At 44.3% G+C, this 27986-nt stretch overlaps 1 protein-coding gene across 2 annotated transcripts; it reads left to right on the top strand.

Moving 5' to 3' along the window:
- The first annotated feature begins 5711 nt into the window (after positions 1–5711).
- TTLL12 (tubulin tyrosine ligase like 12) lies at positions 5712–26960 on the top strand. Of its 2 annotated transcripts, none has more exons than XM_081911751.1 (14): positions 5712–5868; positions 11391–11566; positions 12455–12653; positions 13051–13210; positions 13843–13976; positions 17331–17407; positions 19438–19554; positions 19660–19854; positions 22140–22251; positions 23574–23725; positions 23831–23912; positions 24981–25049; positions 25535–25673; positions 26252–26960. In XM_081911751.1, the coding sequence occupies exons 1-14, from the start codon at positions 5749–5751 to the stop codon at positions 26401–26403; spliced, it is 1884 nt and encodes a 627-aa protein (XP_081767877.1). In that variant the 5' UTR covers positions 5712–5748; the 3' UTR covers positions 26404–26960. The 2 variants fall into 2 exon arrangements, with proteins under 2 accessions (XP_081767877.1, XP_081767878.1); XM_081911752.1 differs by lacking the exon at positions 5712–5868 and adding an exon at positions 6482–6630.
- Positions 26961–27986: the final 1026 nt, after the last annotated feature.

Raw genomic sequence — 27986 nt, 5'->3', positions numbered from 1 at the left:
CCCAGGCAACTGTATCTGTTAAGACATCTGCAAAAAATTGCCCCTTGCGTTGTACTGAAAGGGAGCAAGAGGGAAAAACACGGGTTGGGTAGCAGTAGAACCAGCTAAATAGGGACACCATTCAGGAGATTCATGTCACATAAAATGTAGCTAAATGTTAACATTGTATTTTCTTATGCTGTTGACTCTAGGTCATCCTCCTTTCATGAGGCAAGGTAAGGTTGCTACCTCAGGATATAGGTGTTTATAGTATAATAAATTTGCCTTACAAATAGTGTATTTAAAGCTGCCAGTGGAGTGGCAAATGAAATGTCTCTGAAACAGTGTTGGGCCCATGGGCTGGAGGGGTTTTCCTCGGGGCAGTCCAATGCCCTCTTGGCAGCTGTTCTTTGTTGCCATCACATCAATTGTGAGCAGACATGTGGGATGTTGTAGAGAAGGCTGATAATGGGAACTCGGCTAAATGCATTGGAAGAACAGAAGGTTAAGGCTAATTTCAGCAATTAAGATTGGGTGAGGAAGTAAGGAAGAAAGAAAAAGAATTGAAACATCAGGAAAGATCTGCACAGAACAGTTGCAGTGGGAATAGAACTATCTGGCAGGTTCCCAAATCTTCACTCATGACAAAAGTACAGTTGTACCTTCCAGAAATGTAGATTAGTTTGATTGGTACAGATACATTGAGTTACAAACGCCTCAGGTTACAAATGCTTCAGGTTACAAACTCCGCTAACCTGGAAGAGTTACCTCGAGTTGAGAACTTTGCCCCAGGATGAGAACGGAAATCGTGTGCCGGCGGCGCAGCAACAGCAAGAGGCCCCGTTAGCGAAAGCACGCCTCTCGTTAAGAACAGTTTCAGGTTAAGAACGGACCTCCGGAATGAATTAAGTTCTTAACCTGAGGTACCACTGTATAGCATTAATGGGGCCCCACTCTGGCACGGCCTGCAACACCTCTTCCCTCCTCTGTCTCCACGGTTGGCTTTCAGTTAATGATTCGTTGCAGAAAATAGGTTAACATTATTCTGAGTTTCAGTTCCCAACTGTTCATGATTGGCAGGTATGCGAAACTGAAGAGGGTACCGGCCTATTTCCTGTAAAAGCTACTCGTGCCTTCATCAACTAAAGATGCAAGGGAGCTCAACCCAGTGATGCTACACTGGCAAAGCAAAATTTACTGATGCCTTTTCTCAATAAGGTACATTAAGAACTTAACCCTCCAGGGGTCCTTTACATTAAGAACGTCCATTACTCCTTACAAAAGGTGTCCCACCGGGACATGCATTTTTCTGGGTTCCTATCAATTACTGGGCATGAATAAAAATCAGAATTAAAATCTTTGTAGATGCTGCTGGTACTTCTAAGCTTTATTTTCAGTGTAAATTATGTACACATTGCTGTTTTCCACAGGTACTGTATCATGGTAGGTTAAAACAACGATAGTGAATAAATGTATAAAGTTTGGTACTTAGAATATTATTTTTTTTAATGGTCTGAGCTTCACCAACATTTTAACTACACCGCCCAAAACTGTCATTGAAATGGTTGTTGTACATGTACCTTATTAACTCAACATTTCTCTTCACGTCTGTATATGAATAGCTTGGTTTCTATGTCAGAGCTCAAAAGGAAGCATGTAATGATTTTTGTTGTTAAATCGCTTTCATAATAAATCTAAAATTAGATAAAAGGTCTTTGGCATTCTTCATTCTGCTATGCAGGTGGTCTGGATAATCACCTATTAATAACTGTCATTGTCAGATGAGCACCGCCAAGAGGCAGTGGGAAAGCAGACTAAATTTTAAACAGTGGGCATTTAATAAAACCGAGCTCAATTCCTTCATCTAAGTCGTTTAGAGAATGGCTGAACAACATTGGGCCCAGGACAGAACCCTGCGGCACCCCACAGTCACTTTTTTCCAAGGTGATGAGGAACCATTAATGAGTGCTCTTTGGGTTCGCTCAGCCAGCTACAAATGAAAGTGAGGGTGTTTCCTTTGCTCCTGAGCTGGCCTACCCCTCAGTCTTTTCTTACATATTTTTCTCCCTCTATTAATCTTTTCTTTCTCTTTGCACCAACTTTTTCATTCTTTCTCCTTAAAGCTCTAATTGGGGCTTGCAAAAGAGCAACAGACTTCCTCAAGCCCTCTCTTTGCTATTGGGTTCACTCCCCCATGCCATGCAGTGCACACTCTCAACATGCTCAATGCCCAGTATTTCATCAATGAGAAAAGTTTGTTGTCTATGTTTTTTGCTTTCTTGGAGAAGTGCTGCTCTTGTCATCTGTCCCTGCCCTGCACATTCAGAAGAGACACAGAGAGAATCTCAGCTGGGAATGAGGAAGAGGAGCCAGTTCAGAGAACTACTTACACATGTAATAATCCCTGTTGGTTTGGGTCACAAAACTCCTCCATCTTGTAGTCTGGTCTTTCAGATTAAACCAGAGCAGTCATAGGCCTGGACTTAGTCTGAGCTAGACTATTGAGAAGCCCTCTGGAAAACCTTCATGGGTTGCCATTTGATTCTGAAGACAATACAAAATATTCTGGCACAGGGAACTGAGCAGACTGTCCTGCCAAGCGTGGAGCACGCTGAACACAACTGCTCATCTGGCTCTGATTCTGCTCTGACTCCACCGAGTCGCCTGGCTAAAGGAGCAACTTGCACAGAGTTTTGTTGTGGAATATATATATATATATATATATATATGCATGTATGTATGTAAGGCAAAAATATAATTTTAGCAGAGAACTGGCAACATGTGAACATTTAGTGGGGAAAGGGGAGAATTTTTTTTTCTAAACTTTATAAGATAATAACAGGGGGAAAAGGATCACATTTCAGAGATCTGCTACATAAAAAATGGAATAAAGATTTTCAAATGAACATTCCTGAAGGAGTCATCTTTAAACTGCATTTTTCTTCTCTATGTAAATCAGCTCTGAAGAAAATTGTATTAAAATGGTTGAGTGGCATTGGTTATCCTCGAAGTCTAAAAGGGAGGTAGGAGCTGAGGTCTGCCCTGTGACATTTTTCTAAACAGAGAGAGCGCTCCTGTAACAGCAAATCGTCATAAGAACCTAGCACTCTGAAGGGCTGAGCAAGAAGACATCCAAGGGCAAGGAAAACTGTCGCTGCTAGAGATACAATTTGGAGCTCCTTGCTCACCACAACAAGCATGAGCCAAGCTTTGTGTCTGATGCTACAGCAGGAGCGCCTGTCCTGTTTTGCCACCTGAGACCTGCCCTGTGGGATTCTGCTGGCTGAGGCAGTTGCTTCAGTCTACCTTATGGCTGGGCCAGCCCTGCTGCACAGGGATGTTTTCAGTCAGGAATGTTGGAGGGGAGAGTGGTTACCTTGCCACTTTTCAAAAAGCCCGTTAAATATGCCCTTCACTCATGAGCCCGCAAACTCTGAAACACTAACACCATATAGTGTGCATAAAGACCACTTCCCTCTTACACAATTCCATTTTTTCTGGTGTTCTTGGTGGCTGTGGGTAGCAACTCTGGTGATTATGGCTTACACCCCTTTTCTATTGCAGCAGCCACCACCATGGGCTTGGCAAGCATGACTTTGACATCAAAGGCATTGACAGGTGGTCAAAAAAGGCACCGTGATTGGTAACAAACCATATTTATACCAAGCTATATAAAATCTATCCTAACGTTTGCTTCTACAAGCAAGACCATGTAGGATGTACAGTACATTAAAAACATTTTGGATACACCATCCACTTAAGATCACTCTGTGCAATAGAAACATTGATTAGAAGAAACATGGATTGTGCCTGGCTAAGTGGGAGTGCAATAATGTTTTTGTGTGGCTCCCATGAATTTCAGCAGAGTGGGCTAAAGGATGACAACCTGTCTATATTGGGTAGCTTTCAGCAGCTTCAATGTCGAGCTGACAATCGACATGTTTTGAAGGACAAGATAAGCAACAATAATTGGCTATTGATTAGATTTGAGATTGCACCAGAAAATATACATAATCCATGAAAAGAGATTGAATAGACAATCTTGGATCCAGGGGGGGGGGGGGGATAGGGGTGATTTTTAAAAACAATTTTCCTTATGGGCCTGTAAGTAGATTGAGCCATCTGCTGCCAAAGAAGACACAAACTTGCATAACATTTGCATATATTTTATGTGACATGCAAATTTCCACCCTACAAGTGGGGCAAAAAAAATATGAGGGGTAACAATATTAATATATCTGACAGGCAGTGGTGTAGTGTGGGGGTGCAGGGGGGGCCGGCTGCACTGGGCACAACATCTGGGGGTTAGGGTTAGGGGGCGCAAATCCACGGGTTAGGGGGTGCAAATTACTTGCCTTGCCCCCGGTGCTGACAACCCACGCTACGCCACTGCTGACAGGCTAACTGTAAACCCGTCAATCTTTCTTCATAATTGTTGTCATATGGAAACCAAGCTTTATGGGGGACTTTGGGATGCCTAGTCTGGAAAAGAGGAGATATGATAGCCCTCTTCAAATATCTCCAGGGCTGTTATATGGAAGAGGGAGCAAGCTTGTCTTCTCCTGCTCCGGAGGTTGGACTCAAACCCATGGCTTCAAGTTGCAAGCAAATAAATTCTGACTAAACATCAAGAACACCATTCTGGTAGCAAGAGCTGTTTGACCGTTCTCTGATTCTCTACGACCTGGGATTTATAATTTCACTGCTAGTTCTTCCAGAAGTAATCACTGGCAACAGAAAGCCCCTTTCCTTGTGAGCAAAACCAACATCCTTCAGAGTTCTCTTACTTTCTAACATGTTGCATTCGGACTTCCCTGCTCGCAGGGCTCAATGCCCGCAATAAAACCCTTAAATGAACATCTATTTTCTCCCAGTCAGGGTTGGTCAGAAGGGGCAAAGACAGCTGCCCACTGCTGCCTGTTGCAGGAGAACGCGCTTCTCCTTTAAAGCTCCACTGGGCCAGAACTGGAAAACTCAAGATCTACCCACACTGGAAGAATGGCAGATGCAACTGATGGACTATATGCAACTGGCGGAGATGACTGGCAGAATCCGAGACCTGGGAGAAGAAAGGATCGAAGAAGATTGGAAGAAATTCAAGATTTATCTACAGAAGCATTGTGATTTAGTGGAATGTTAAGAAGGATGCTTGGTTATAAATAATTGGCCATCACTAAATTGGATCAGGATTTGATGATAAGAGAGATTAACAAAATTTGTAGGAGAATTACTTTAGTGTATTTAAATAAGTGGTTATAAAATTGAAAATAAGATGATAATTTGCTTGACAAAAACTTATTAATGATGTAAGTGGGAGCGGGGGATGTGAGGAAGTCTAAAGATGTTATGAAATTTTGTAAAAACAAAGCAACGCTGTTTATTATTTTTGTATTTCTTTTATTAAAAACTTCAATAAATATTTTTTAAAAAAAATAAAGCTCCACTGGGCCAGGCTGCTTGGCTTCTGCAAATCACTAGAAGATTCTCCCTTGGGTCTTGGAGCGCCTGCCCGGACTCGGCTGCAGGTGAGTCAGGCGACGGGAGGCGGGTCTCTTGGCGGCGCCCGGACAGGACTGCCTTTCGGGCTCGCCGGGGGGGACCACCCGCCTGTGGAAGAAGCGCGCCCCGTTGCTGGCGCGCAGCCCAAGGAAGCCGCCTCCGCCGGGGCCCTTTAAGAGCCGCGCGCCCGCCCGCCCGCCCAGCCGGCCTGGCGGAAGGAAGGGCTGCGCCCGGAGGAGGAGGAGGAGACGGAGCCGCCGCGGCCGCAGCATGGAGGGCGACTGCGCCGACGACTACAAGGCGTTCGTGTCCCTGCACGGGCCGGCGCTGCGCGCCTCGGCGGTGCCGCCCCGCTACTGGCAGAGCCTGTGGCGCAAACTGGAGAGCGAGGTGGGCGCCGCCGCGGCAGACGGGGGAAGCGCGCGCCGGGAAGGGAGGGAAGCAGGCGGGCGGGCAAGGCTTTGGCGCAGCCTGGGGTGTCCTCCTGGGGAGGGCGGAGGCCCTAAGAGGAGCTGGATCCGGCCCACGGCGCCCGGTTCTCGCCTCTTGCGGCAAAGCAGCGCGCAGGAGCTGAGCCCTCCAGGCCCCTCTCTCCCGCCTGCGCTTTCCGGCATCCAAGGGGCATCCAAGGGGCAGGCCGGGCCCGCGCGGCTCCGCGCCCCGGGCAGCCCTTCCACGCCGCCCCAGTGCGCCTCGCCGTGTCCTGGCGAGCTGCTTCATTGCATGTCCCCGAGACAGGGAGGAAAACGATGTTTCCATCCTCTTCCCATGCCTTGCATGGTTTTGTGAACTCCTATCATGGAGCCTCTTCCTCACTTTTTCTGTACTAAAAAGTTCCAAACGGTGCACAGCCAGATTTTGGTAATATCAGCACCCTCAGCAAGGAAAATCTGGCCGCCCCCCCATCTTTAAATTTTATTTTCACAATAATTCCTTTTGGTGCAGTTTCCTTTTATGGGTTTTCTCAGTAGGTACTGTACCTGCATAAATACAGAGGGAAACCAACTGCGCCACCCTAAATCTGGCGCTGAATCCTGCAGCCTTTCTGGATAGGGGAGTTGCTTAGCTGGGAGTAATTTGAGGAGGACCTGTATCACTTGCGACTGCTTCAGCCTAAAGGATCATGGTGAATTACTAAGCCAGATTTTGGGAGTAAGCATAATTGATTTAAAATGGGTTACTTCTAAGGGAGGATGCTTTGGGCTGAAATGCTAACCGTGCCCCCCCTAGTTGTAAGACCCATTGAATTCAATAGGGTCTTAGGTGAGTTGTTGTGTTGCTTCCTTGGTGATTGGTTTTAGAATCGAAGGCTTGTTTGATCTTGTCCTTTCTGGCTTTCAAAAGAAGACTGAGAGTTGAAAGTGAGTTTAATGAAGGGGTGAGATTCCCTACCAAGTTTTTTGAGCGTTAATGGTAGTTACTGTATTTTTCGCCCTATAGGACACACTTTTCCCCCTCCAAAAATGAAAGGGAAATGTGTGTGCGTCCTATGGGGCGAATGCAGGCTTTCGCTGAAGCATGGAGAGTGAGAGGGGTCGGTGCGCACCGACCCCTCTCGCTCTCCAGGCTTCAGGAAGACATCCGCAGCCTAGGCAGCCCTGCGGGAGTTCCTCACGCTGCGGATAGCAGCCTGCCGCCTGGCAGGCGGGGCGCCCTGAAGCAGAGTGCCCCCCGCGCCGGGCAGACATCGGCCAGCCCCACAAGCTCGGGGGACAGCAGGGAGGCGCAGCGCCACCATCCCGCTGTTCCTCGACCTGGTTCGGTTTCCCCAACCTGCTTTTGGGGGGGAAATAAAGGGGAATTTTTTTTCTTTATTCCCCCCCCCCAAAAAAAACTAGGTGCGTCCTATGGGACGGAGCGTCTTATGGGACGAAAAATACGGTAACTTGGGCGGGGGGGGGGAACTGTTTTGAAAGTGGCTTGTGTTTTTCTTTTTGGAGGTGGCTTAATTTTGTTCCCTGGTTCTAAATACTGCGTTTAGATGTATGTCTCTTTGACGGAACTGATGAGAGGAGCATAGAGGAGGCATTAATTCCAGTTAGGAATCATGTTTGCAGTGGAATAGAAACTTGATACCTTTGTTTATGGACAAGTGATGTCCATGTTTTTCAACCGCAGTGTAAAGGCTTTAGGTAATTATGATGAAAATATAGTGGTGTTCAGCAGCTCTGTTTGGAAGTACAAAGCAATTGTGCTTGTGCAAAAACATGTGAAATCGGAGGGAGAATGAGAAAGAAACTAGTCCAAGAGCAGACGTGACAAAGAATTTTAAACCCCATCTGCAGAAAACTTGTTCGACTCTACTTTCACAGTTAACAATTCTTTCAAACATTACCGTGTTTTGAAATCAAGCGGTAAGTGTAATACTAAACATCCAACATTTTGGCATTGTCTCAGTTAAGACGTGCAACCAGCCAGGGATTGCCAGCCTTTGGGGACCTGTGGGCACATTTGCAAGCTGGAGAAACTGTCACAGCCCCCTCCGCAAAGCACACACTGCAACCTGTGCTATTGGCTACAGGAGAATGGATGCATCTTTCTTGCCAAATTTCAGCAGGCAGGGCACCAGGAGAGGCCATTGTGAGTGTGTAGGTGACCATGGCTGTTAAGTTGACAATCCCTGCCATCAACCATGGTTACGGTAGATAAGGCTGCCATCACGTACCCACTTGCCTGAGTGTGGTAAGTGGGTACGCGATGGCAGCCTTATCTACCTTGGCTTGCTGCCCTAGAGCTACATGGCTAAAGCCTTTTAAAGTCTGAGTTCTTTTAAGATCCATTTTATATAAAGAGATCGTGAAGTTTGTATAGGGGTGGCCAATACTGTATAGTCCATGTAGGCTGTGTTGCCCCCTTAGCAGCAGCAGCAGAAGAAGAAAGTATGAAGTTATATCTATTAGTTGTCCCAGTTTGCAAGGACTTCTGCCAGTGTGACAGGACTGCCCCCCCCCAGTGCAACAGGACTGCCCCCCCCCCAAATGCTCTGGGTGGTTGAAGCCTCATAACAGATGAGAGAGGGCATAGGAAATTCTGTTCTGGGTACAACCCATGGATTCTGCTTTTGTTTTTAACCTATACTTGGTTGTTCTTGTCCTGTTTTAACAAGCACTGTATTTTAGTTGTTTTTAAGGGCATGTTTGTTAATCACCTTGGGATATATATGTGGAAGGCAATTCACACATGAATGAATAATAATACATGAAATGTGAGTTACTTTGGATAAGCTGCCCCACCCAGTTCCTGTACCGCTCCCAGTGAAACAAGAATAAAAAACATGTTTGTTGTAGGCTTAGGTTCTTAACTTGCTTTTCTTGCTTTCCCTTATTCCCCATTCAGTTATTTCCTGCTTTATCCCAGTGTGTGTCATTGCCATGCATAGCTTATATAAATACCTTTTTGTCTGTACATGTAAAAGCAAATCTGAGCATTGATTTTTTTCTGCTCCATGAGTTAATGTTTTTCACTTCGTTTATAACCTGTGGACCTTTCCATCTTACTGTGATGACTTCAGAAGAGCAATTTGACTCTTTCATGGTTCTGTAGTAGCCTAGCTTGCTTTTTAAACTGCTCTGTGTCCAACAGAATTTACCAAATACCGACCACAGTGAAAGGAAAACTTCCTCCAGAGTGCAAGACTCAAGGCAATGGTGTTTTGTTTTCAACATTTCTACCTTGACGAGTTTAAGGAACTGCTCAGTATTGCAGATAATTTTTGGAGGGAATGTTTGAGTTGAGCACTCAGTTTACATGGGACACTGGGCGTGCCAGTTAGACATTGCTGCAGAATGCTGCTGATACTCTCTGCAGCTTTACACTGTATCTGGGAATTGGAAATAAAGGACAATATGATTTTCAGGTAGGGGCAGCCAAGGTTCTCCTGATCTTTTCACTGAAAAATACCCAATAGCTTCTAGGGAACACGGGACACGGTTTGAAAATCACTGCTCTGTGGTAGATTTAACTTCCTTTTAAAAATTCGGGAGGGGGCACACACTTTCAGTCATCCAAGGAAAACCTTTCAAATAAAGATGCAGAACAAAACATGTGGATGTCACTGCACATGTATCCTTATTTTCTAGTCTTTGGCATGTTTTTGCCATTGCGATTTAAAAAAAAAATGCTTTTGCAATCCAATGCCAACTCTTTCTAAACAATTCAACAATAGAAAGTTGCTTCTGGGGCGGCAGGTGGTTTGAGAATAGTGCATCCCCTTTAAACTGCTGAGAATCATTTTTGACCTTCCCATTAAGTGTATATATCTGAACAGTAGGACTGTTTGCATGAGGGTTAGTTTCATATGATTAAAATGGTAGTTCTGAAAAGCAAGAAGAGTACTTTGCCATATTGGAAGCACGGTTCAATGTCAGGGACACAATCGCACTTCTTGAGCTAGCACCAGGAACCAAGTGACCAGGTTTTCTGCTAAGGCCAGCTATAATCGGTGAATCCCTGAGAAAGGCCATTCTAATGTGACTGCTGGTCATAGATTTTTTGTAATAAAACATGTTTTAACTTTTTTAAAAAATGCTGCCATGTTAATTGACCAATCCACAGATCGCTGCAGCCCTTCTGAGTAATCAGGTTATTTTCTTAGTTTTCTGTTACATGCCAGCACTTTGGTTTTATTGTTTGGCTTCCTCTTTTATAGTGGATTACTAAGTCAGTCTGCAGGTTGACACTTGATTTGCAACCTGAGAGTTGTAAGTGAATTCAAGGCTGAGGGAAAGCTGGCACAAATGAATGTGTTTTCGTGTCTCCTGCATGTATGTTCTTCATCTCCTATTGGAGTTAAAAGTGATACAGTCATACCTCGGGATGAATACGCTTCAGGTTAGGCAAATTCGGGTTGCGCTCCACGGTGACCTGGAAGTACCGGAGCGTGTTACTTCCGAGTTTCGCCGCACACGCATGCGCAGACCATCAAAATGATGTCATGCGCAGAATTGCGAACATGGGTTACATTTGCTTTGGGATGCGAATGGGGCTCTGGAACGGATCCCATTCGCATCCCAAGGTACCACTGTATTGTCCAGCCGTTGTGGATGAGATAGCTTCTCAGTGGAGAGTGAACTAAATGGCAGAGATAATAAATATTGAATAACACTGCTGAAACTTCCTGCTGTTAAGGTGTGAACAAAATCAGTATTATTTTAAAAAACAGTGTTTTCAGAGATTTGTGACAAGTTCTAGGTGCCAACCATGATCCCTGTGCTGCCTCACTAATATCTAAGACAAGCACTTGTGTATTCAGTGTTGGTGTGGTATATTAAATAAGGAGCATGCAAGTTGCATGTAAATGGACGAAACCGTTCTCTAAGCCCCAAAAGCCACTTTGGGATGAAGGAAGAGGGAGGGAAAAGGTTCTTGCCATTTACCTGGCAGTCGTTTCTCCACCTTTACCAAGGCTCCAACAGAACTTTTTGAATGTTGTGAAGGGAGGAGACTTGGGATGATTTGGAGCAGAAAAAGGACAAGTAAGAGCAGGTTTAAGTCCCTTTTGCTTCCCCTGATTCTCTACTCTAAATCCTCACCTCCCAAAGCAGCTCTTTAAAAAAAAAAAGAGGGCTATGTTAAATATGCTTGAAAGGAACAAGTATTTAGCCCCAAAGAACAAGAATGAGTAAATCTCTGAACCCTGAACTCTGGAGCCATTATTTTCTCAGCACCACCTGCAATGTAGGGATAAGGATACTTACTGACCATCCTTACAATGGGGTAGTGGAATACATTCCCAAATACAGGTGTCTCTCCACTTACAGACTTAAAATCACTGTACTATGTACTTCACTGGAATAATATAGTTGTGAACTCCTACTTGATGCTTAACTTTAAACGCTTTTTTAAAAATACCATGCTCAGTCCACTGGGTCTAGTTTAAGGCTTTGCCCCTTCATCCCTGTTTTCAATTTCAGGTGTTTGATGCTGGGGAGTATTTTGGGATAATGCAAGTGGAGGAGGTGGAAGAGGAAGATGACGGCGATGAAGAACTTGAGGGAGAACTGAAAAAGAATTCAAATCCTGGAAATGAACTCTGCTACAAAGTGATAGTGACAAACGAAATGGGACTTCAGGCAGCAAATTCTAACAGGTGAGTCATTATTCTGAAGCCAACCTGAATGTTGTGTTTGCAGGGTGCCCTTATGCTCTTGAGCTTTACAAAGTATGAGAAGATAGGTCCCTGCCCTGAAGGGCTTACAATATATGCCAGGCATAGGCAAACTCGGCCCTCCAGATGTTTTAGGACTACAACTCCCATCATCCCTGACCACTGGTCCTGTTAGCTAGGGATGATGGGAGTTGTAGTCCCAAAACACCTGGAGGGCCGAGTTTGCCTATGCCTGATATATGCAATCCTTGGAGCAACACAACACAAGACAGCAGAGCAAGAAGAGGCAACAGAAGGCACACAGGTAGATCATGCAGTTATTTAGTTACGTGTGCTTGGAGTTAGTTACAATATGGGGGATTCTGGGATGGTTCTGAAGGATCTACGGAGAAGGTCGGTTTTGAGGAGAGATTTGATGGAAGAAAAAGAGGTGCCTTCGGGTATTCTGGAAGGCAGTTCCAAGCATATGTAGCAGGAAGGGAGAAAGGAGAGAGGTTATTTTTGGGAAGCAAAAGGGCACAGTTAAGGCCATGTAGGGTTTTGAAGATAAATATAAGATGCCTGTCAGGATCCGGCAGCAGACAGGAGAGTTATGGATGAATGTTGCATGGCCAAAGCAGCAAGAGAGATGAATAGTTTTGGCAGGAGAGTGCTGATGGCATCAAAGATGGCAAGGTGGAATGGGAGGGGGGGGAGGTGGCAGTAGTTGCCGTAAGAGGTGACCATGGCATTAGCAGTTTTAATTTGGACTGTTATTAGGGCAGAGTTTTAGAATGTCTTGTCTATAGTCATCATCATGAACTGCCTGCCTCATCATGTGTACCTGTGTTCTGTGTTTTGCTCTTAACCTGGCCTGTCTTGCCTTCAAAGCATTTTTCTCATTGACCATGCCTGGACGTACCGCGTTGAACATGCCCGCCAGCAGCTTCTGCAGGTCCCTGGTCTGCTTCACAGAATGGCCAACCTGATGGGAATAGACTTCCATGGAGAAGTGCCGGATGAGAGAGCTGTCACTCAGGTCTTGGAGGAAATGTGGAAATACAACCAGACCTATCAGCTGTCACATGGGGTATGGCCATAGTAGGAAAGCTGAAACTCACACTGGGGTCTAGCTATAAAATTAAGAGGTTGTGAAGAACAAGCTTTCAAAAGCATTTTCCGGGTGCAAAGGAATGATACTTGACATCACAGGCACAGATTTAGCACTATCTCCTTCTGCTTAATTTGTTGAAATGGAGAACTAGTTGGGTATCATCTGCTTATTAAAGACACCCCACCCCAAACCCTCTGAACAACCTCACTCAGCCTTTCATGTAGATATAAATAACATGGGGCAACACCAGAGCCTGTGAGACTCCATAGCGTAACTGCCAAGGAGTCGAGCAGCAGTCCTGCAGAAACACCCCCAAAGTCAGATGTTACAGTCATTTTTATAACACATGACGGAGTTTGTTCTTCTTGTGCAGACTGCAGAGGAGAAGGTCCCTGTATGGTACATTATGGATGAATTTGGATCCCGAATCCAGCATTCAGATGAGCCCACTTTTGCAACGGCCCCCTTATTTTACATGCGGCAACAAATTGCTTATACGGTTCTCTGGCCCTTAAGGGACCTTGAGACCGGAGGTGAGTGTATCTGTGCACTGGGTGTGCTATCTGGGTAAGTCAGTATTCTCTTTGCCTATAAGACTTCCGTGCAAGACGCTTCTGCGTTGTTGTTTTTTAAGAGCAGAGGGTGATGAAAAGGATCTGGCGACTGCCGAATCCTGAGCTTCCCCATGGACCACTTATCGGTGCGGCTACCCAACTCTCAATTTTGTAACATTACCATGACTTCAGGTGACCCAACTTCAAAGGAACTTCAAGCTGGGTTACGGAAGAATATCCCTGCCAAAAATGGAAGGGAAGGGATCTGCTGTTCTTGGGGAGCTGCTGATTGGGAACTCCCTAGTGTAGTTGATACCAGCAGAGTTTCCTATCAGTATTGATCAGATGATGATTTCAGCAGGTGGCCATGACTTGGGGAAAGCAGTCTTGCAAGCCAAATCAAGCCTACATTGGCCCAGTGACTGTTTCAGAGGACAGGCGAATTAGTAGTCCAGGTTGTGTTGTGATTTTTTGTTTGTTTTAAATGTATGGAAATTTTCTGCAATTTTTATTAATCTCCGTTTATGCATAGCTATTGCATATTCATAGCAACAACACTGAGTTGATAACAAGTGTACAAAAAATACCTACAACTTTTCATTTTCTTACAGAGGAAGTGACCCGTGACTTTGCCTATGGGGAAACTGATCGCTTAATCAGGAGGTGTCGACTGTTGCCATGGCTACCCGATGATGTTTTGGAGATCAACTCTTTTACTGCAGAGCCATCAGATGATCACTACCAGGTACAATTTTTTTATCTTTAACCGGATTGGTTTGTTACAGATAACTACTGTACAGTGGTGCCCCGCAAGACGAATGCCTCGCAAGACGGAAAACCCGCAAGACAAAAGGGTTTTCCGTTTGCGAGTTGCTTCGCGAGACGAATTTCCCTATGGGCTTGCTTCGCAAGAAGAAAGCCCATAGGGAAATCTCCGGGGACCTCTTTTAAATGCTGGCGGGGAGCAAAGCCTTCCCCCCCCTCCGGCTTTCAGAAGAGGTCCAGAAAGGCCGGCGGGGGCCGAAAGGCTTTGCTCCCCACCGCCAGCATTTTAAAAGCAGTCCGGGATAGCAGGGAAGCGCTTCCCGCTATCCCGGACGGCTTTTGAAGGCAGGCGGGGGGAGCAAAGACTTTTACCCCCCGCTGGCCTTCAGAAGAGGTCCAGGACCTCTTCTGAAGGCTGGCGGGGGGCAAAAGTCTTTGTCCCCCCTGCCTGCCTTCCCGGGGGCTTTTAAATCGCCCCGGGACAGCAGAGAAGTCCTCCGCTGTCCCGGGGTTTTTAAAAATGCTGGCGGGGGGCAGCGAAGGCTTCGCTGCCGCTGCCAGCATTTTAAGATCGCCCCGGACAGCGGAGAAGTCCTCCACTGTCCCGGGGTTTTTTTAATGCTGGGGGTGGGAAGAAAAGCCCTTGTTCCCCCCCCCCCAGCCTTCAGAAGAGGTTGGGGGACAGACTGTCCCCGGACCTGGTCTGAAGGCGGTTTCCATAGGAACGCATTGATTGATTTTCAATGCATTCCTATGGGAAACCGTGCTTCGCAAGACGAAAAACTCGCAAGAAGAAAAAACTTGCGGAACGAATTTCGTTTTGCGAGGCACCACTGTAACTTGCTATCGGTATCTATTTCTGCACTTATCTCTTATACACATAGGCTACTCACCAGAAGTAAAATTAAAATACCGGGGACTAAGGCCAATCTCCTGACCATAGTTATATTGGCCATGAAGGGGGGAGCAGGAAAAAACTTAAACACATAGCAGAGATTCAGAAAAATAGACCAGAGGCAATTGTACTTCATCCATCAGAGCTTTTACTTGCTACTGAAGCCAAATGAGCATAATGGTCACAAATCCAGAATATAAGAAATCCAGTTGCAGCACTTACAATAAAACTTACAAATTTATAATAAGACTAAACCTTAACACTATAGCATACAAAAAACAGAACACAGGAACAAAGAGAGATAAAGAGAGAGAGGCCCAGGCTCCTCCTGGCCTGACTATTATAGTCAGCACAATCTTGACAGAAAGGATAACAAAGCCAGCTTAAACCAGCTGTACTCAACTTCCCAGCAGAAATAACCCAAACAGAAACCTCCTTCCTGTTTCTTTCACATAGAAAGAAAACTTTCTTTCACAAAGAGAAGAAACCTTCTATATAACCCTCTTGAACTAATCAGAACAGGAAAGGTCTCTACACATCAAATCAATACTTTCTGTACTAAGAAATGCAAACTGACAAGTTAAGAGGTGGGGGGCTCACACGTCCCCTTCTTCACGGACTTATATGACGTAGCATTATGCAGACGTGCGGTTTGTTTGCATCTGTTCTTAAATTTGTTTTAGATATTTTATTGCCCTGTGTTGCTTTTAGATCCCTTTTAATCCTTCGAATGTGTTTTTATTTTATTTTTAGTGTGCGTTTTTTTAATTACAGAGGTGTTTGCCTTCTTGTCTCTTTTAAAAGAAAGAAGGTGGGTGGTAAATTTAATAAAGGAATAATAAATAAATTGCATCTCCACTGGTGCTAATCCAGTTGTGTACATTGTTGCGCCATACTCAGTGCAAACTACAGAAGGGAGAAGGTTTGCAGAACTCTCACTCTCCCAGCCATTGTTCGGAGACCGCTAGCATTATAGCTGCATGAGGTGTAACAGCTTTATAGGTTCAGAAAAATGCTTGGGGAAAATAACTGCTGGGATGATATACTTCAGACGGCTGGTTTAGGATTGCATTTGTGTGTTGAGTCCACACACAACGTCCTCGGTGCTCATTGAAAACTAGTGCAGGTCTGAGAGAATGTCTGGTTTAGTATTCATTCTTTATTCTGCTAGTTATCCATGTGCAGGGAGACATTTACATGAGAAAGCATTTAAATGTGTGGTTTCCCTACTTGGACCAATCCCGGAAGGGTCCTGAAGTTGTTATTGATTAATTGTTATTTAATAGCATTTAAATCACAAAATGCTGATGTCCTTTCTCCCTAGGACTGGAGTGAGGCAACTGTAGCCCCCCCCCCCAAGTGGCTGAGCTCCAACTTCCATCAGCCACAAACACAATTAAGAGTCGGGGATGACAGATGTTCAGCAACATCAGTATTCCTGCCATAGAGGGTACCTAGACTTATTATAAAAAAATACAATACTAGGAAGAACGTGGGGGGGGGGACAGTAAAACTCAGGTTACAAGAGTGATTCCCAGGTAAGTATTTCAGTACAAAAATTAAAGCAGTAACGACAAGGAACATGCTTCTGGTGTGAATGTTGACAGCAGGTTGTTCAAAGAAATTCATTGTCCATTTCTGGCCAATTTCCTCTTTCTGTGATTTAGCTAGCTATATGTGTCAAATAAGAAACTCCTCAGAGTTCCAAAACATTTTTTTTAAATAGTGATGAAAATAACTTTCTTGAAGGGCTTCATGAAGTGCAAATTACTGCACTTATTATTGTTGTTTAGTCATGTGTCTGACTCTTCGTGATCCCATGGACCAGAGCATGCCAGGTCCTCTTGTCTTCCACTGCCTCCCGCAGTTTGGTCAAACTCATGTTGGTAGCATTGAGAACACTGTCCAACCATCTCGTCCTCTGTCGTCCCCTTCTCCTTGTGCCCTCCATCTTTCCCAACATCAGGGTCTTTTCCAGGGAGTCTTCTCTTCTCATGAGGTGGCCAAAGTCTTGGAGCCTCAGCTTCAGGATCTGCCCTTCCAGTGAGCACTCAGGGCTGATTTCCTTCAGAATGAATAAGTTTCATCTTCTTGCAGTCCATGGGACTCTCAAGAGTCTCCTCCAGCACCAAACTGCTAAATAATCCAAGCAAAATCTGTCTGACAGGTTTTTGTACAGCTTGATAGAGTTGGAAGAGGGTGAATTGAATGAGAGCAGAACTAGATGAACAAGGAATTTAACTGAGGTGTTATGTCAAAATTGATCTTTAATTGAGTTTTCTGACTTCTGCGCTTTGCTGCATTTTAGTAGGACTCACCTTCTGAGTCAACACATATATGTGAGAATCAGCCTGCAAGTTGTCCTCACCACGATTGAAACTGTTGTGTGTTCTACAGTATAAATTATCTTCATAACACTGGTGGTGTTTTCTGTTTTAGGCCATCTTAAGTGAGAACAAGGAGACACTTCCTATTCCAATAAAGCTTCCTGTTTATGATAAGAATAAAATCTTCAAGTACGTATTTCCAAATGGTGTGTTTTGCAATAAACGTATGACTTATGTGGGTGATTTTCCAGCAGTGGAGAATTAGCTCCATTTATTGTATACTGTGACATTTAGCCCTGGATTCTGCTGCCTATATAGGAGAAGTTCAATGTGATGCAGAAAAGAGAGGAATAATGTTGCTTTCAAATAATTGTAGTGGATGAGTTTGTGTAAAATTGTAGAGATTATAGGTTGTTAATGTGAATCTTCATGTTCAACCCTGGGGAGAATAATAACAAGAAGGTAATGCATTTTAAAGAGAGACTACTATATCAGTAAGGAATACTGGTGTAGCAAGAGAACCATTTTAATTCTTGCAGTAAAAACAAGGGAGAAGATGAGTCATTGCAGAGAAAGGAAAACATTACTAAGCCTGCAAAGTTCGGTGTGTTTGTTCTGCAGGAGGGGTGCCAATGTTTTGCTTCCTAGTTAACTGAAAAAACAGCAACAATGAGAGAGCAGGTTTTTTGAATACACAACTATGGGCATTTGCTGCTAAGTAGAAATATAGTATGTTTGGATAGTGGCCTAGCAAGCCGCTGTTGTAGCATGCCAGAAGGTCTTTTTCCTTCACTCTGTTTGGAAATCTGTATTCCCTGTTCACAGCTGTTAAGTGGTATGTGCTAGATTGAGTTAATGCAAATCCATCTCTCTTCTCTCCATCACACAGGCATTCTTGTACATTTTGAGGAAAAAAGTGTGTTTGCCTATATGCATGTGTGTTTTTCAAAGACTGAGTACAGGTTTTTAGGTTTTAATGGAAATATTTTTATAGAGGCATGACTGTATTCTTCTAAATAGACTAGAGACCTATTTGCACATTGCACTAAGTCATAATTTATTTTCAACAATGGCATTTTATTTTATTTTATTTATATACCACCCTTCATCAAAGGATCCCTGGGTGCTTCACAGAATAAAATGCAAGATAAAACACAAGTAAATAATTAAACCAAAACAACAAAACCACACCCCCCCCGTACATTTGGGAACATGCTTCCCAAGCCCTTGGGCAGCTTCCCCTGCCCCATGGTTTGTCATATTGTCCAAAGTTAAGTTTGTTTGTTTGTTTGTTTGTAACAAACCCCAAGAGGGGAAACAGAAATAGGCCATGGTTTCTTATGCTATAAGAAGCACTTGGGGGACAGCACATTCATGATGAAGTCATGTTTAAAACAAACTATGGCTTAACATGACAGGCACACTAGTTTACTGTTTTGGCTAAGAGCAAGTAGAAAATCTAGTGAACTTTCCTTGTTTTGATGATGTGATATTGTGAGCAATGTGATCTCATGTTAAATTTCCAGTAACATATTTCTGCTACTCGATGAAGGTGGTACTTGTATCTTACTGGGGCCTCAGCGATTCCAAAAGTGACTTTTAGGTTTATTTAAATAAGCAACTACCTTTTGGATAAGAATTTTTTTGAACGGTATTATCTAGGTACAACTGGCAGGTGTTGTTGCTTTCATATTATCCCAGCACATATTATGCCCCGACTTTTTAAAATTGGTTTAACATCTTGCCTAGTAAAGAGTTATGGGGAACACAAAAGCTTGCTTGCTCTTTTGTGACATTTTTGTTAGTCTCTACCCCGTACTGTGGGTTTTGCATCCAGGTAGGGTAATGGTGAATTTTGAAACCGTGTTTGTGTATATGTATGTATGTATGTATATGTATGGATACTGGTGATTTTTTATTGCTGTTTTAAATTGATAGTGTTGTATATTTGATTCTCATAATGATAAAGGTTGGCATATAGATGTGTCAATAAATACGTTTCTATAATTGTCTAGAAAAGACAAGAAGGGGAACCTGGCTTGGGCTGCAGGATGTGTGGGGGCTGAAAAGTCTCACAAGTCTGGCCCTTTCCCTAGTGCCAATGCAATACTTCTCAGGAACTTCAAGAGCGCTATTTATTAGAGTCTCCATATGCCTCCCTCCTGAGAGCTTCTTTCATATATTTTCTCCCCCCCCCCTTTTTTTTTTTTTTAAACCAGAGTTTACACAGACCTCCAACAGGTCCTTCAGAATCTGACTCACCCCCGTTTTGAATTTACGGACTCTGAGCAAGAAGCTGACATTCTCTACAACTTCTCTCACTTCAAAGATTTCAGGTTACACAGCTATTTCCCTGCAAGTAACAATTTTTCTTACCTGTTCAATATGCGTATATTCGGCTGTGCAGCTCTCTGTTTTTAAATGCATTCCTTGCCTTGTAGGAAACTGAGTGAGGAAAGGCCTCATGTGATGCTGAATCAGTTTCCTTGCGAGAACCTCTTGACCGTGAAGGATTGTCTGGCATCCATCTCAAGGCGCATTGGGGGCTCAGAGGGGCCAAAATGGCTGCCCCGCACCTTTAATCTTCATACAGAATTACCACAGTTCATCAGTTACTTTAAGCAGCGCGAAAGGAGGTGAGTCCAGCTCGCTTCTTGCACAGAAATAACAATTTGCATCTGTAGTCGGTATCCCTAATTTTATGTGCCAAGATAAAGTGCAATAGTGGCTGAAATAGTGGAAACTATAGTGGAATCCCAAGGGTGGCGCTGTGGGTTAAACCACAGAGCCTAGGGCTTGCCAATCAGAAGGTCGGCGGTTCAGTTCCCTGAGATGGGGTGAGCTCCTGTTGTTTGGTCCCAGCTCCTGCCAACCTAGTTCAAAAGCACAAAGTGCAAGTAGATAAATAGGTACTGCTCTGGCAGGTGTCCTTGCCGCGGGATCACATCTATCCAGTGCTTTACCAACTGCACTGGCTCCCAGTGGAGTATAGGGTCAGGTTTAAGGTGCTGATTTTGACCTTTAAAGCCGTATGCGGCCTAGGACCCACGTACCTACGGGACCGCCTCTCTTGGTATGCCCCACGGAGGGCCTTAAGGTCCACAAATAACAACACTTTGGAGGTCCTGAGCCTCAAGGAGGTTAGATTGGTTTCAACTAGGGCCAGGGCCTTTTCAGCACTGGCCCCGATCTGGTGGAACGCTCTGTCACAAGAGACTAGGGCCCTGTGGGACTTGACATCTTTCCGCAGGGCCTGCAAGACAGAGCTATTCCGCCTGGTCTTTGGTTTGGACTCAGTCCGACCCTTATGTTCCCCCCCTCCTTAGGGTCTTGATTTATCAACTATTTTAAAATGAGGCTGCACTTTAAATTGCATTTTAACCTGTATTTTTTTAAAAAATAAATTCCTATTATGTTTTTACTGTGATTTTATTGGTGTTAGCTGCCCTGAGCTCTGGCTGGGGAGGGCGGGGTATAAAAAAAAATTATTATTAGTAGTAGTAGTAGTAGTAACCAGTGTTTCCGTGTGCTGCTCTGGTTCGCCAGAAGCAGCTTAGTCATGCTGGCCACATGACCAGTACCAGCTGGCTCCCTCGGCCACTAAAGTGAGATGAGGGCCGCAACCCCAGAGTTGGTCACGACTGGACCTAATGGTCAGGGGTCCCTTTACCTTTATAGTGGAATTCCACCCTCTTTGTCTGCTCCGGCTCTCTGGGTCACCCCTGTGGGAATCACGTAACTGGGGGTGAGGGAGGTGGAATGAAACCCCCTCCACCCATTGCTTTGCTTTGGCCTCATCTGTTCCTGGCATGCAGATCCATCCTCAAAGTAATGTGGCACCAGAAAGGGAAAAGTGACCTTCCCTTCGTGCTCCTGAACGAAAGCTTTTAGTACTTAGTTACTTGAGAGGGCCAGTTTTAATTAGGGAGAACAACTTTTAATTGGTGCCTCTAAGAGTAGAGGAGTGTCCTGTAATGGAAAGGTGGCTGCCTTTTCCTAACCATGAGTGGTAGCCTTTATGTTTGCATTGTGATTAATACTTCTTCGGTATCTCTAAAAACAAAATAAAAAACCCTAAGCTGAGAAACACATAAATTTTGGCAATGTGTAGATGTATCTCAGTTCAGCTTGTTTGTTAAAAGGGTGGTGGTTGAAAACTTCTAATTGATTTGATCAGTTTTGTTTTTATAGTTACTTACTTTAATGGCCTCACATTGTCTGTATGATGTACAGTAAAAAGCAAGAGGAGTAGGTGGCGCTGTGGTCTAAATCACTGAGCCTCTTGGCTTGCCAATCAGAAGGTTGGCAGTTTGAATCCACGCAACAGGGTGAGCTCCCGTTGCTCTGTTTCAGCTTCTGCCGACCTAGCAGTTCAAAAGCAAACCAGTGTGAGTAGGTAGTGCTGTGGTGGGAAGGAAAAGGGCGTTTCTGTGCGCTCTGGCACTCGTCGTGGTCCTCCGTGCGCCAGAAGTGGTTTAGTCATGCTGACCACATGACCCGGAAAGCTGTCTGTGGACCAACAGTAAGAAGTTGAACAGCACTGTTATTTTATTTATTTCTGTGCTCAAATTCACCTAACACAGGGAGTACTAAATCAGATGATAGTCTCAGTTTAAACTAATATAATATAATCATTGGGTGTAAAACTTGTGGTCCACACAGCCCACCTGCTATGCCTGTTGCATAGCTTGATGAACCCATTTCTGTTGGGCATCTTTCATCCATTTGTGCTTTGTGCCTCTTCCGTTGGGCATCTCTTGATCAAAGAGGAAATGAGGAGGACTAAGCAGAACATGCATTTGACTTGGTGAATCACAAGTTGTGCAGCCCAGGGTAGAGTATTCTTGCCTGGGAATGTTTGCATTCAAACATGCAATGGACAAACACCTGCTCTTTCCTTCCTTCCTTGGGCCCATTGCAGGGAAGAGGACAACCACTGGATATGCAAACCGTGGAACTTGGCCAGGAGCTTGGACACCCACATCACAAAGAGCCTTAACAACATCATCAGGCAGAGAGAGAGCATCCCTAAGGTCAGAGCAAAATGGGTCTTTGTAGCATAGCTTCTTATTCCCTGGAGCATCTCACTGTCGTTTTCCTTTTACATTTAAAAAGGTTCTCGATGTCTTTGCTGTGACGCGATCTTCGTTGTTCATGTTAAACTTGCATACAATGTTTAGCAGTGGTCATTGCATTACAACATTTGAAGTGTTTTTCCAGTGGCTTCTTTCAGCCCATATGTCTGTACATTTTTGACGGTAATAAACATTGGATAATTGCCACTTTATGCCTTAGCTACCACACTGTTTTGCTGAGAAGTAAAATACCACTTAGGTATAAACATCAAGAAGTGTTTTGCTCCTTCTTCCTAGACTGGTTATTCAGTTTACAGCATTAAATTTTTAATGCACACCTTTTTCAACTCAAGTATCTAAGTACCCTTTTGCAGCCCAAGGCAACCAGGTAATCTTACATCAAATTGTTTTCATAATTCCTGGTGATACTTGGTGATATGATTCTAAGGAACAAACCGAATATAAGTTCTTTTTAAGTGCAGTGCAGAAAATCACTCTTGAGTCAAAACTACATGAAATTCTATCATAGAATTGTAGAGTTGGAAGGCCCCTAGGACCATACAACCCCCTGCAAGGCAGAAATCACAGCTGAAGAAGAATCCATGGCAGATGGCCATCCAACCTCTGCTTGAAAACCTCCAAGGAAGGAGAGTCCACCACCTCCCCAGGGAGACTGTTCCACTGTTGAACAGCTCTTGCTGTCAGAAAGTTCTTCCTGATCTTTAGTCAGAATCTCCTTCCTTGTAACTTGAAGCCTTTGGTTCGAGTCCTACCCTCCGGAGCAGGAGAATACAAGTTTTCTCCATCTTCCATTTGACAGCCCTTTGGATATTTGAAGATGGCTATTATATCTCATCTCAGTCTCCTCTCTTCCAGGCTAAACATACCCATTTCCCTCAACTGTTCCTCATAAGGCTTGGTTTCCAGATGCTTTGCTTGCTTTGATAAAAAGCAGAACAACAGCTTAAAGGAAAACAAAACCGAATAAAGGAAAGCACATTCTTTTTTTATTTATAAGCCATCTATGCCTGAAAAGAGGCAGGTCTACATTTGGCAGGTCCATTGTGGGGTGAGGAGATTGGATACTCTCACTGTTGTGTGTGCAGCACCTTCACTTTGCTTTTAGTGGTTGATCTCACAATTATTCTTAATGCAGCTTTTTACACGGCTTGTAATTGCAAGCTGCTTTGAGGGCCCAACATTGGCCAGAAGGAGAGGTGCAAATATAAGTACAAAGTTGAAATTGTCTGACCTGGGGTTTCTTATTCTTCTGTCTTCAGGTGGTATCCAAGTACATTGAGAACCCAGTCTTGTTCTTTCTTGAAGATGTGGGATTAGTTAAATTTGACATCCGTTACATTGTGTTGTTGCGATCAGTTAAGCCACTCCGACTGTATGTTTATGATGTGTTTTGGCTACGGTTCTCAAATAGGTAAGAAGGCAGCTTCTACCACACATTGAGAAGGGTTGGACTTTTGTGGCATTGCTGAACTTTATGAAGAATGAATGTTGTATTTCATCCATTTTTCCTTTTCAGAGCATTTTCACTTGATGACTTGGATGATTATGAGAAGCACTTTACGGTCATGAACTATGCTTCTGGGGTCTCGTTAAAACAGGTGAGTAATTATACAGGAAAAGGAGAGCTTGGTGGACCAGATGGTGTGATGGGTTGGACTGTGGCCCACCAGCCCCTGACTCCCGTTAGCCCAGTGGCTTGGCTTTGCTGCATGGTTGTTGGACACCCTGGGCTTCTTGGGGAATTAAGGGTGGGATAGAATTGTAATAAACAACAAATTACAGTCGTACCTTGGATCCAGAACGCCTTGGTACTCGTCCGTTTTGGCTCCCGAACGCCGTAACCCCGGAAGTGAGTGTTCCAGTTTGCGAATGTTCTTTGGAAGCCGAACATCTGATGCAGTTTCCGATTCCGTGCAGGAAGCACCTGCAGCCAATCGGAAGCTGCACCTTGGTTTTTGAGTGTTTTCGGAAGACGAACGGACTTCCGGAATGGATTCCGTTCAACAACCAAGCTATGACTGTAATGATAAATCTGAGGCCACCTTCTGCAACAACCTTACCAAAGCTAACTAAACACATATGAATTATTGGGGGGGGGGCCACCTGGAAACTCCCATAGGCTGCCTGGAGCAAACGCAGGATTATAAATGCAATATCCGGCCACTGCAACTGCACCCATGAGGCAGCGGCGAGGGCTCAGGTGAAGCCGTGGCGAGGCCGGTAGTGGCACAATGACAGGGCGGATCTGGCACCTGGGGCTAATCACTTAGCCCTGCTTCATTCAAGCACCAGCCTTGCTTTTCACCTATTTAATGGAGCCTTATGTGAGCCTCCATATTTCCAGGGAAGGGATTTCCAAATCCCATCAGCCCCAGTTGACAAGAGTGATGGGCCTATATTGTTGGAGTGCAGCTTCCCCATCTCTGGAGTTCACCCTCCGCCTTCTGAGGCTGACGGTTTCCCTTGGAGACTTAAGTTTTATGGGCTCTGACGACAAAGAGTATTCAGAATGGGGTGTGGGAGAGAAAGCAGCCTTCAAATATGGGACGTAAAATTGCAAGAGCTGGACCCTAACCTGTAGAGGTGTTGTAAGGAGGACAGAGGTGAAGTTTCGTGATCATGCTTAAAAGAATACCTTGATAACCAAATGGTCTCTTCTTTTGCAGATCCACTATGATGAATTTATCCCTCTCTTTGAGAAACAGTATCCTGAGTATTCTTGGAAATCTGTGCAAGTAAGGCACCTGTGATTCAGTAATTTAATTTTTTTTCTCCCAGTGGTAAAAAATTTTCTGCCATAGATTGCGTTATTATCATGATTATGTCTCTCACACAAAGGTCATTACTCCATAAAATGGGCCACAGGTGGTTCTAATTATACGTACTGAGATTATTTCCCCCCTGTGGCTTCAGTAGTGGTTCAAGATTTCACATGGTTGCATCCTGTGTCTAGTGCTAATTTGGCAGGAATAGTCATCAGTAAGGTCGCTTAGACTCAATCACTGTCTCCCTTTCAAATGCTTCTGTTAATATTTGACAAGTGTTTGAGTTGAGCAAAAGGAAGGAGTCTCAGCTTAGTCCGAGAGCCTAATGCTTTGTGTGAAACGGGTCTGGGTTTCATTCCCCGACATCTCCAGTCAAATTACCTCGGGAAATAATGTTAAAGTTTGTTGCTCTTACACCTGCATTTATTGTAAATGTGACTTTTTGTTGTTGCCAGGACGATATTTTCAAGGCATTTGCTGAACTGTTCCAAGCTGCCTGTGCAAAGCCTGCACCGTTTGGCATCTGTGATTATCCGTCCTCACGAGCCGTTTATGCCATTGACCTGATGCTTAAGTGGGATACATCCAGCAACGGTAATTTCTTCTTCTGTCTTGTCCTTTTTGTCCTCCATATTTTTAGGGCTCTTCTGAAATTTGGGAAACCAGAAAAAGAGATTTAATTGCTTTTATTAGTGGCCATTATAGCTTTGGTGGGATTACCTTTAAAGCGGTCACTTTTTGGACAAAGGCCTTTTCACTTATCAATGGAAAGATACTGCAGCGTTTCAGAGCAGCGAGTCTTCAAACTTTGTGTGCAAAGGGGTGCATACTGAAAAAGTTCTTCGCTGCCAGCTGAAAGGGTCTCCTGGAGTGCAAGTGAATAAATTGGGATGTGCAGCAGGTGGGAAGCTTTCCTTCTCTGCCTGGCCCTCCTCTCTGGGCAACCACCCACCATCCCTGCCACTTGTAGAAGTTCCCATCTCTCGGTGCCTTTGGGCCTCCTCCTCTTCCTCCAGCAGGAGGGCTCCTCTTAAGGGTCCTCTGAGAGCTGTCCAAGGTGCTATGCAAGTGCTAAGGGTAAGAGGAGAAGGTGTGTTCCATGTTGGGGAAGCCTCTTTGTGTTTTAACATGTGTATCTCAATAAAACTACGTGATCTCTGTCTGTCTTCTAGGCAAACGGTTTATGCAGCCTCAGATTCTGGAGGTGAATTTTAACCCTGACTGCGACAGAGCCTGCAGGTATCACCCGACTTTCTTCAACGATGTCTTCAGCGCCCTCTTCCTGGACGAAGCCAAGGATTGCCATGTGACTGCCATTGTCTAGGGCTTGTCTTGGCTATTTTGCGCTTCCCAGTGAGATGCTTATAATTTCAGTTCTATGAGCTGCTTATGCAAGAATCTTTCCTGTACTAGCAATCAAGACAGAAATCTACTCAATCAGGTGGAACATGCATATAATGTGCTTGTAAGCAGTTGTCTGGGTTGCCTTAAAAAAACCACCCTTTTTTTACTTTCTTGCCTGTCTCAGTTACTTTATCGCTAGTTCACTTTCACAAAGTGTATGTTTTTATTGCATTCTGATGCTCACAGAAGTGCAGTATCAATTTATTATTTTTTTCTCAGTAGTTGGTATATTTTGTTGGTTACAAAGAAGTATCCGTACAGCTTTTCCCTACGTCCTTTGTGTTTTTATAACCTGCTGCAGATTTACTGAGGCCATTGTTTTTCTTAAGACCATTGTGCTCCCGCATCTTAAAAGGCTTTGTTTTACAAATGAATATGAAGCAAATTATTTGAAAGCCATAGCTGGCTCCTATGCCTGCAGAATTTCAATAAACTATGTCCCCACAAATACCAGAAACTGCCTTTGAAATAACAGAAGAGCATCTGTAATTTTTGTTTCTTGGTGTATCAGGTCTTCACCTTGAGAAGTCACTTCAGCTTCCTGGTTTTGCAACATAAACCTTGCTTGCCTCCAATATTTCCATTCTTTATTCTAGCAAATAAAATGGTTCAGACACTGGCCTTCCCCTCCTGTCTCCTCCTACACCTTAAAAAAAGAAGCAAGCATCATCTTTACATGTTCATTCTTTGCCTGACTGCTGCCCTCCCTTTTAATGAGCTCTTAATGTATTTGAGTTGCAGCACTGCTTTCGCCAACAGGGATGGTGGTTCAAAAATATTTGTTAAGAATTCACCTTGTGACAGGAGTACATGTGTTTTAAAGCAGCAAGCCAACTTCCATCTCTTGCTTAACACAGCCCATCTTCTGCCAGCTGAACAACTCCAGCCAGATAAAATGTCCCCCCGTAATACAGCGTTTCTTCCCTGCAGTGGGGTCTCCAGTATGGCAGCAAAGTAAAAAAGTTTTGCTTCCAAACTGAGTCTTGTCTTGCTGGTTTTACGTAGGGCCAGAATCAGGTTGCCTGTCAGCTCAGCCCCTTGACAAATTGCTATGCTCTGGTCTTGCTTGTCCATCTCTAAAAATGAGCAAAATGCCACATCTGGCATGAACGCTTACTGTGGGAATATAAGGGATTGGTTGTTACTGAGCTGCAGGTTTTAAAATGCTGATTTCTGCCAGCACTCTTTTTGCCAGATAAGGTGCCATTAGATCGCTTCATATCCCTGATGGATGGCTTCTTCCTCCGCTACTGAATACCAGTTGCTAGAAACCGCAGGAGGGGGAAGAGTGCTGTCATGCTCACATCATGCTTGCAGGCTTCCCAGGATGCTGATCCAGCAGCCGGTCTGTTCTTACATTCATGCTCCCATTTCTAATGTTTGGTTGGGCTCCTTCCATGTCTGGCTGGCTGGCCAGTATCTGCTTTGTTTATAGCATCAACAAGTCTCATCAAGAGTTTCTACCCAGCTCTTAGGAAGCCCAAAGGGTTTCCTAAGTAGGCT

This window comes from Podarcis melisellensis (genome assembly GCF_964234715.1).
Source record: "Podarcis melisellensis genome assembly, chromosome: 5".
Lineage (NCBI taxonomy): Eukaryota > Metazoa > Chordata > Lepidosauria > Squamata > Lacertidae > Podarcis > Podarcis melisellensis.
Note: the sequence above shows the minus strand (reverse complement) of the source record. Positions and strands in the feature narration are given on the sequence as shown.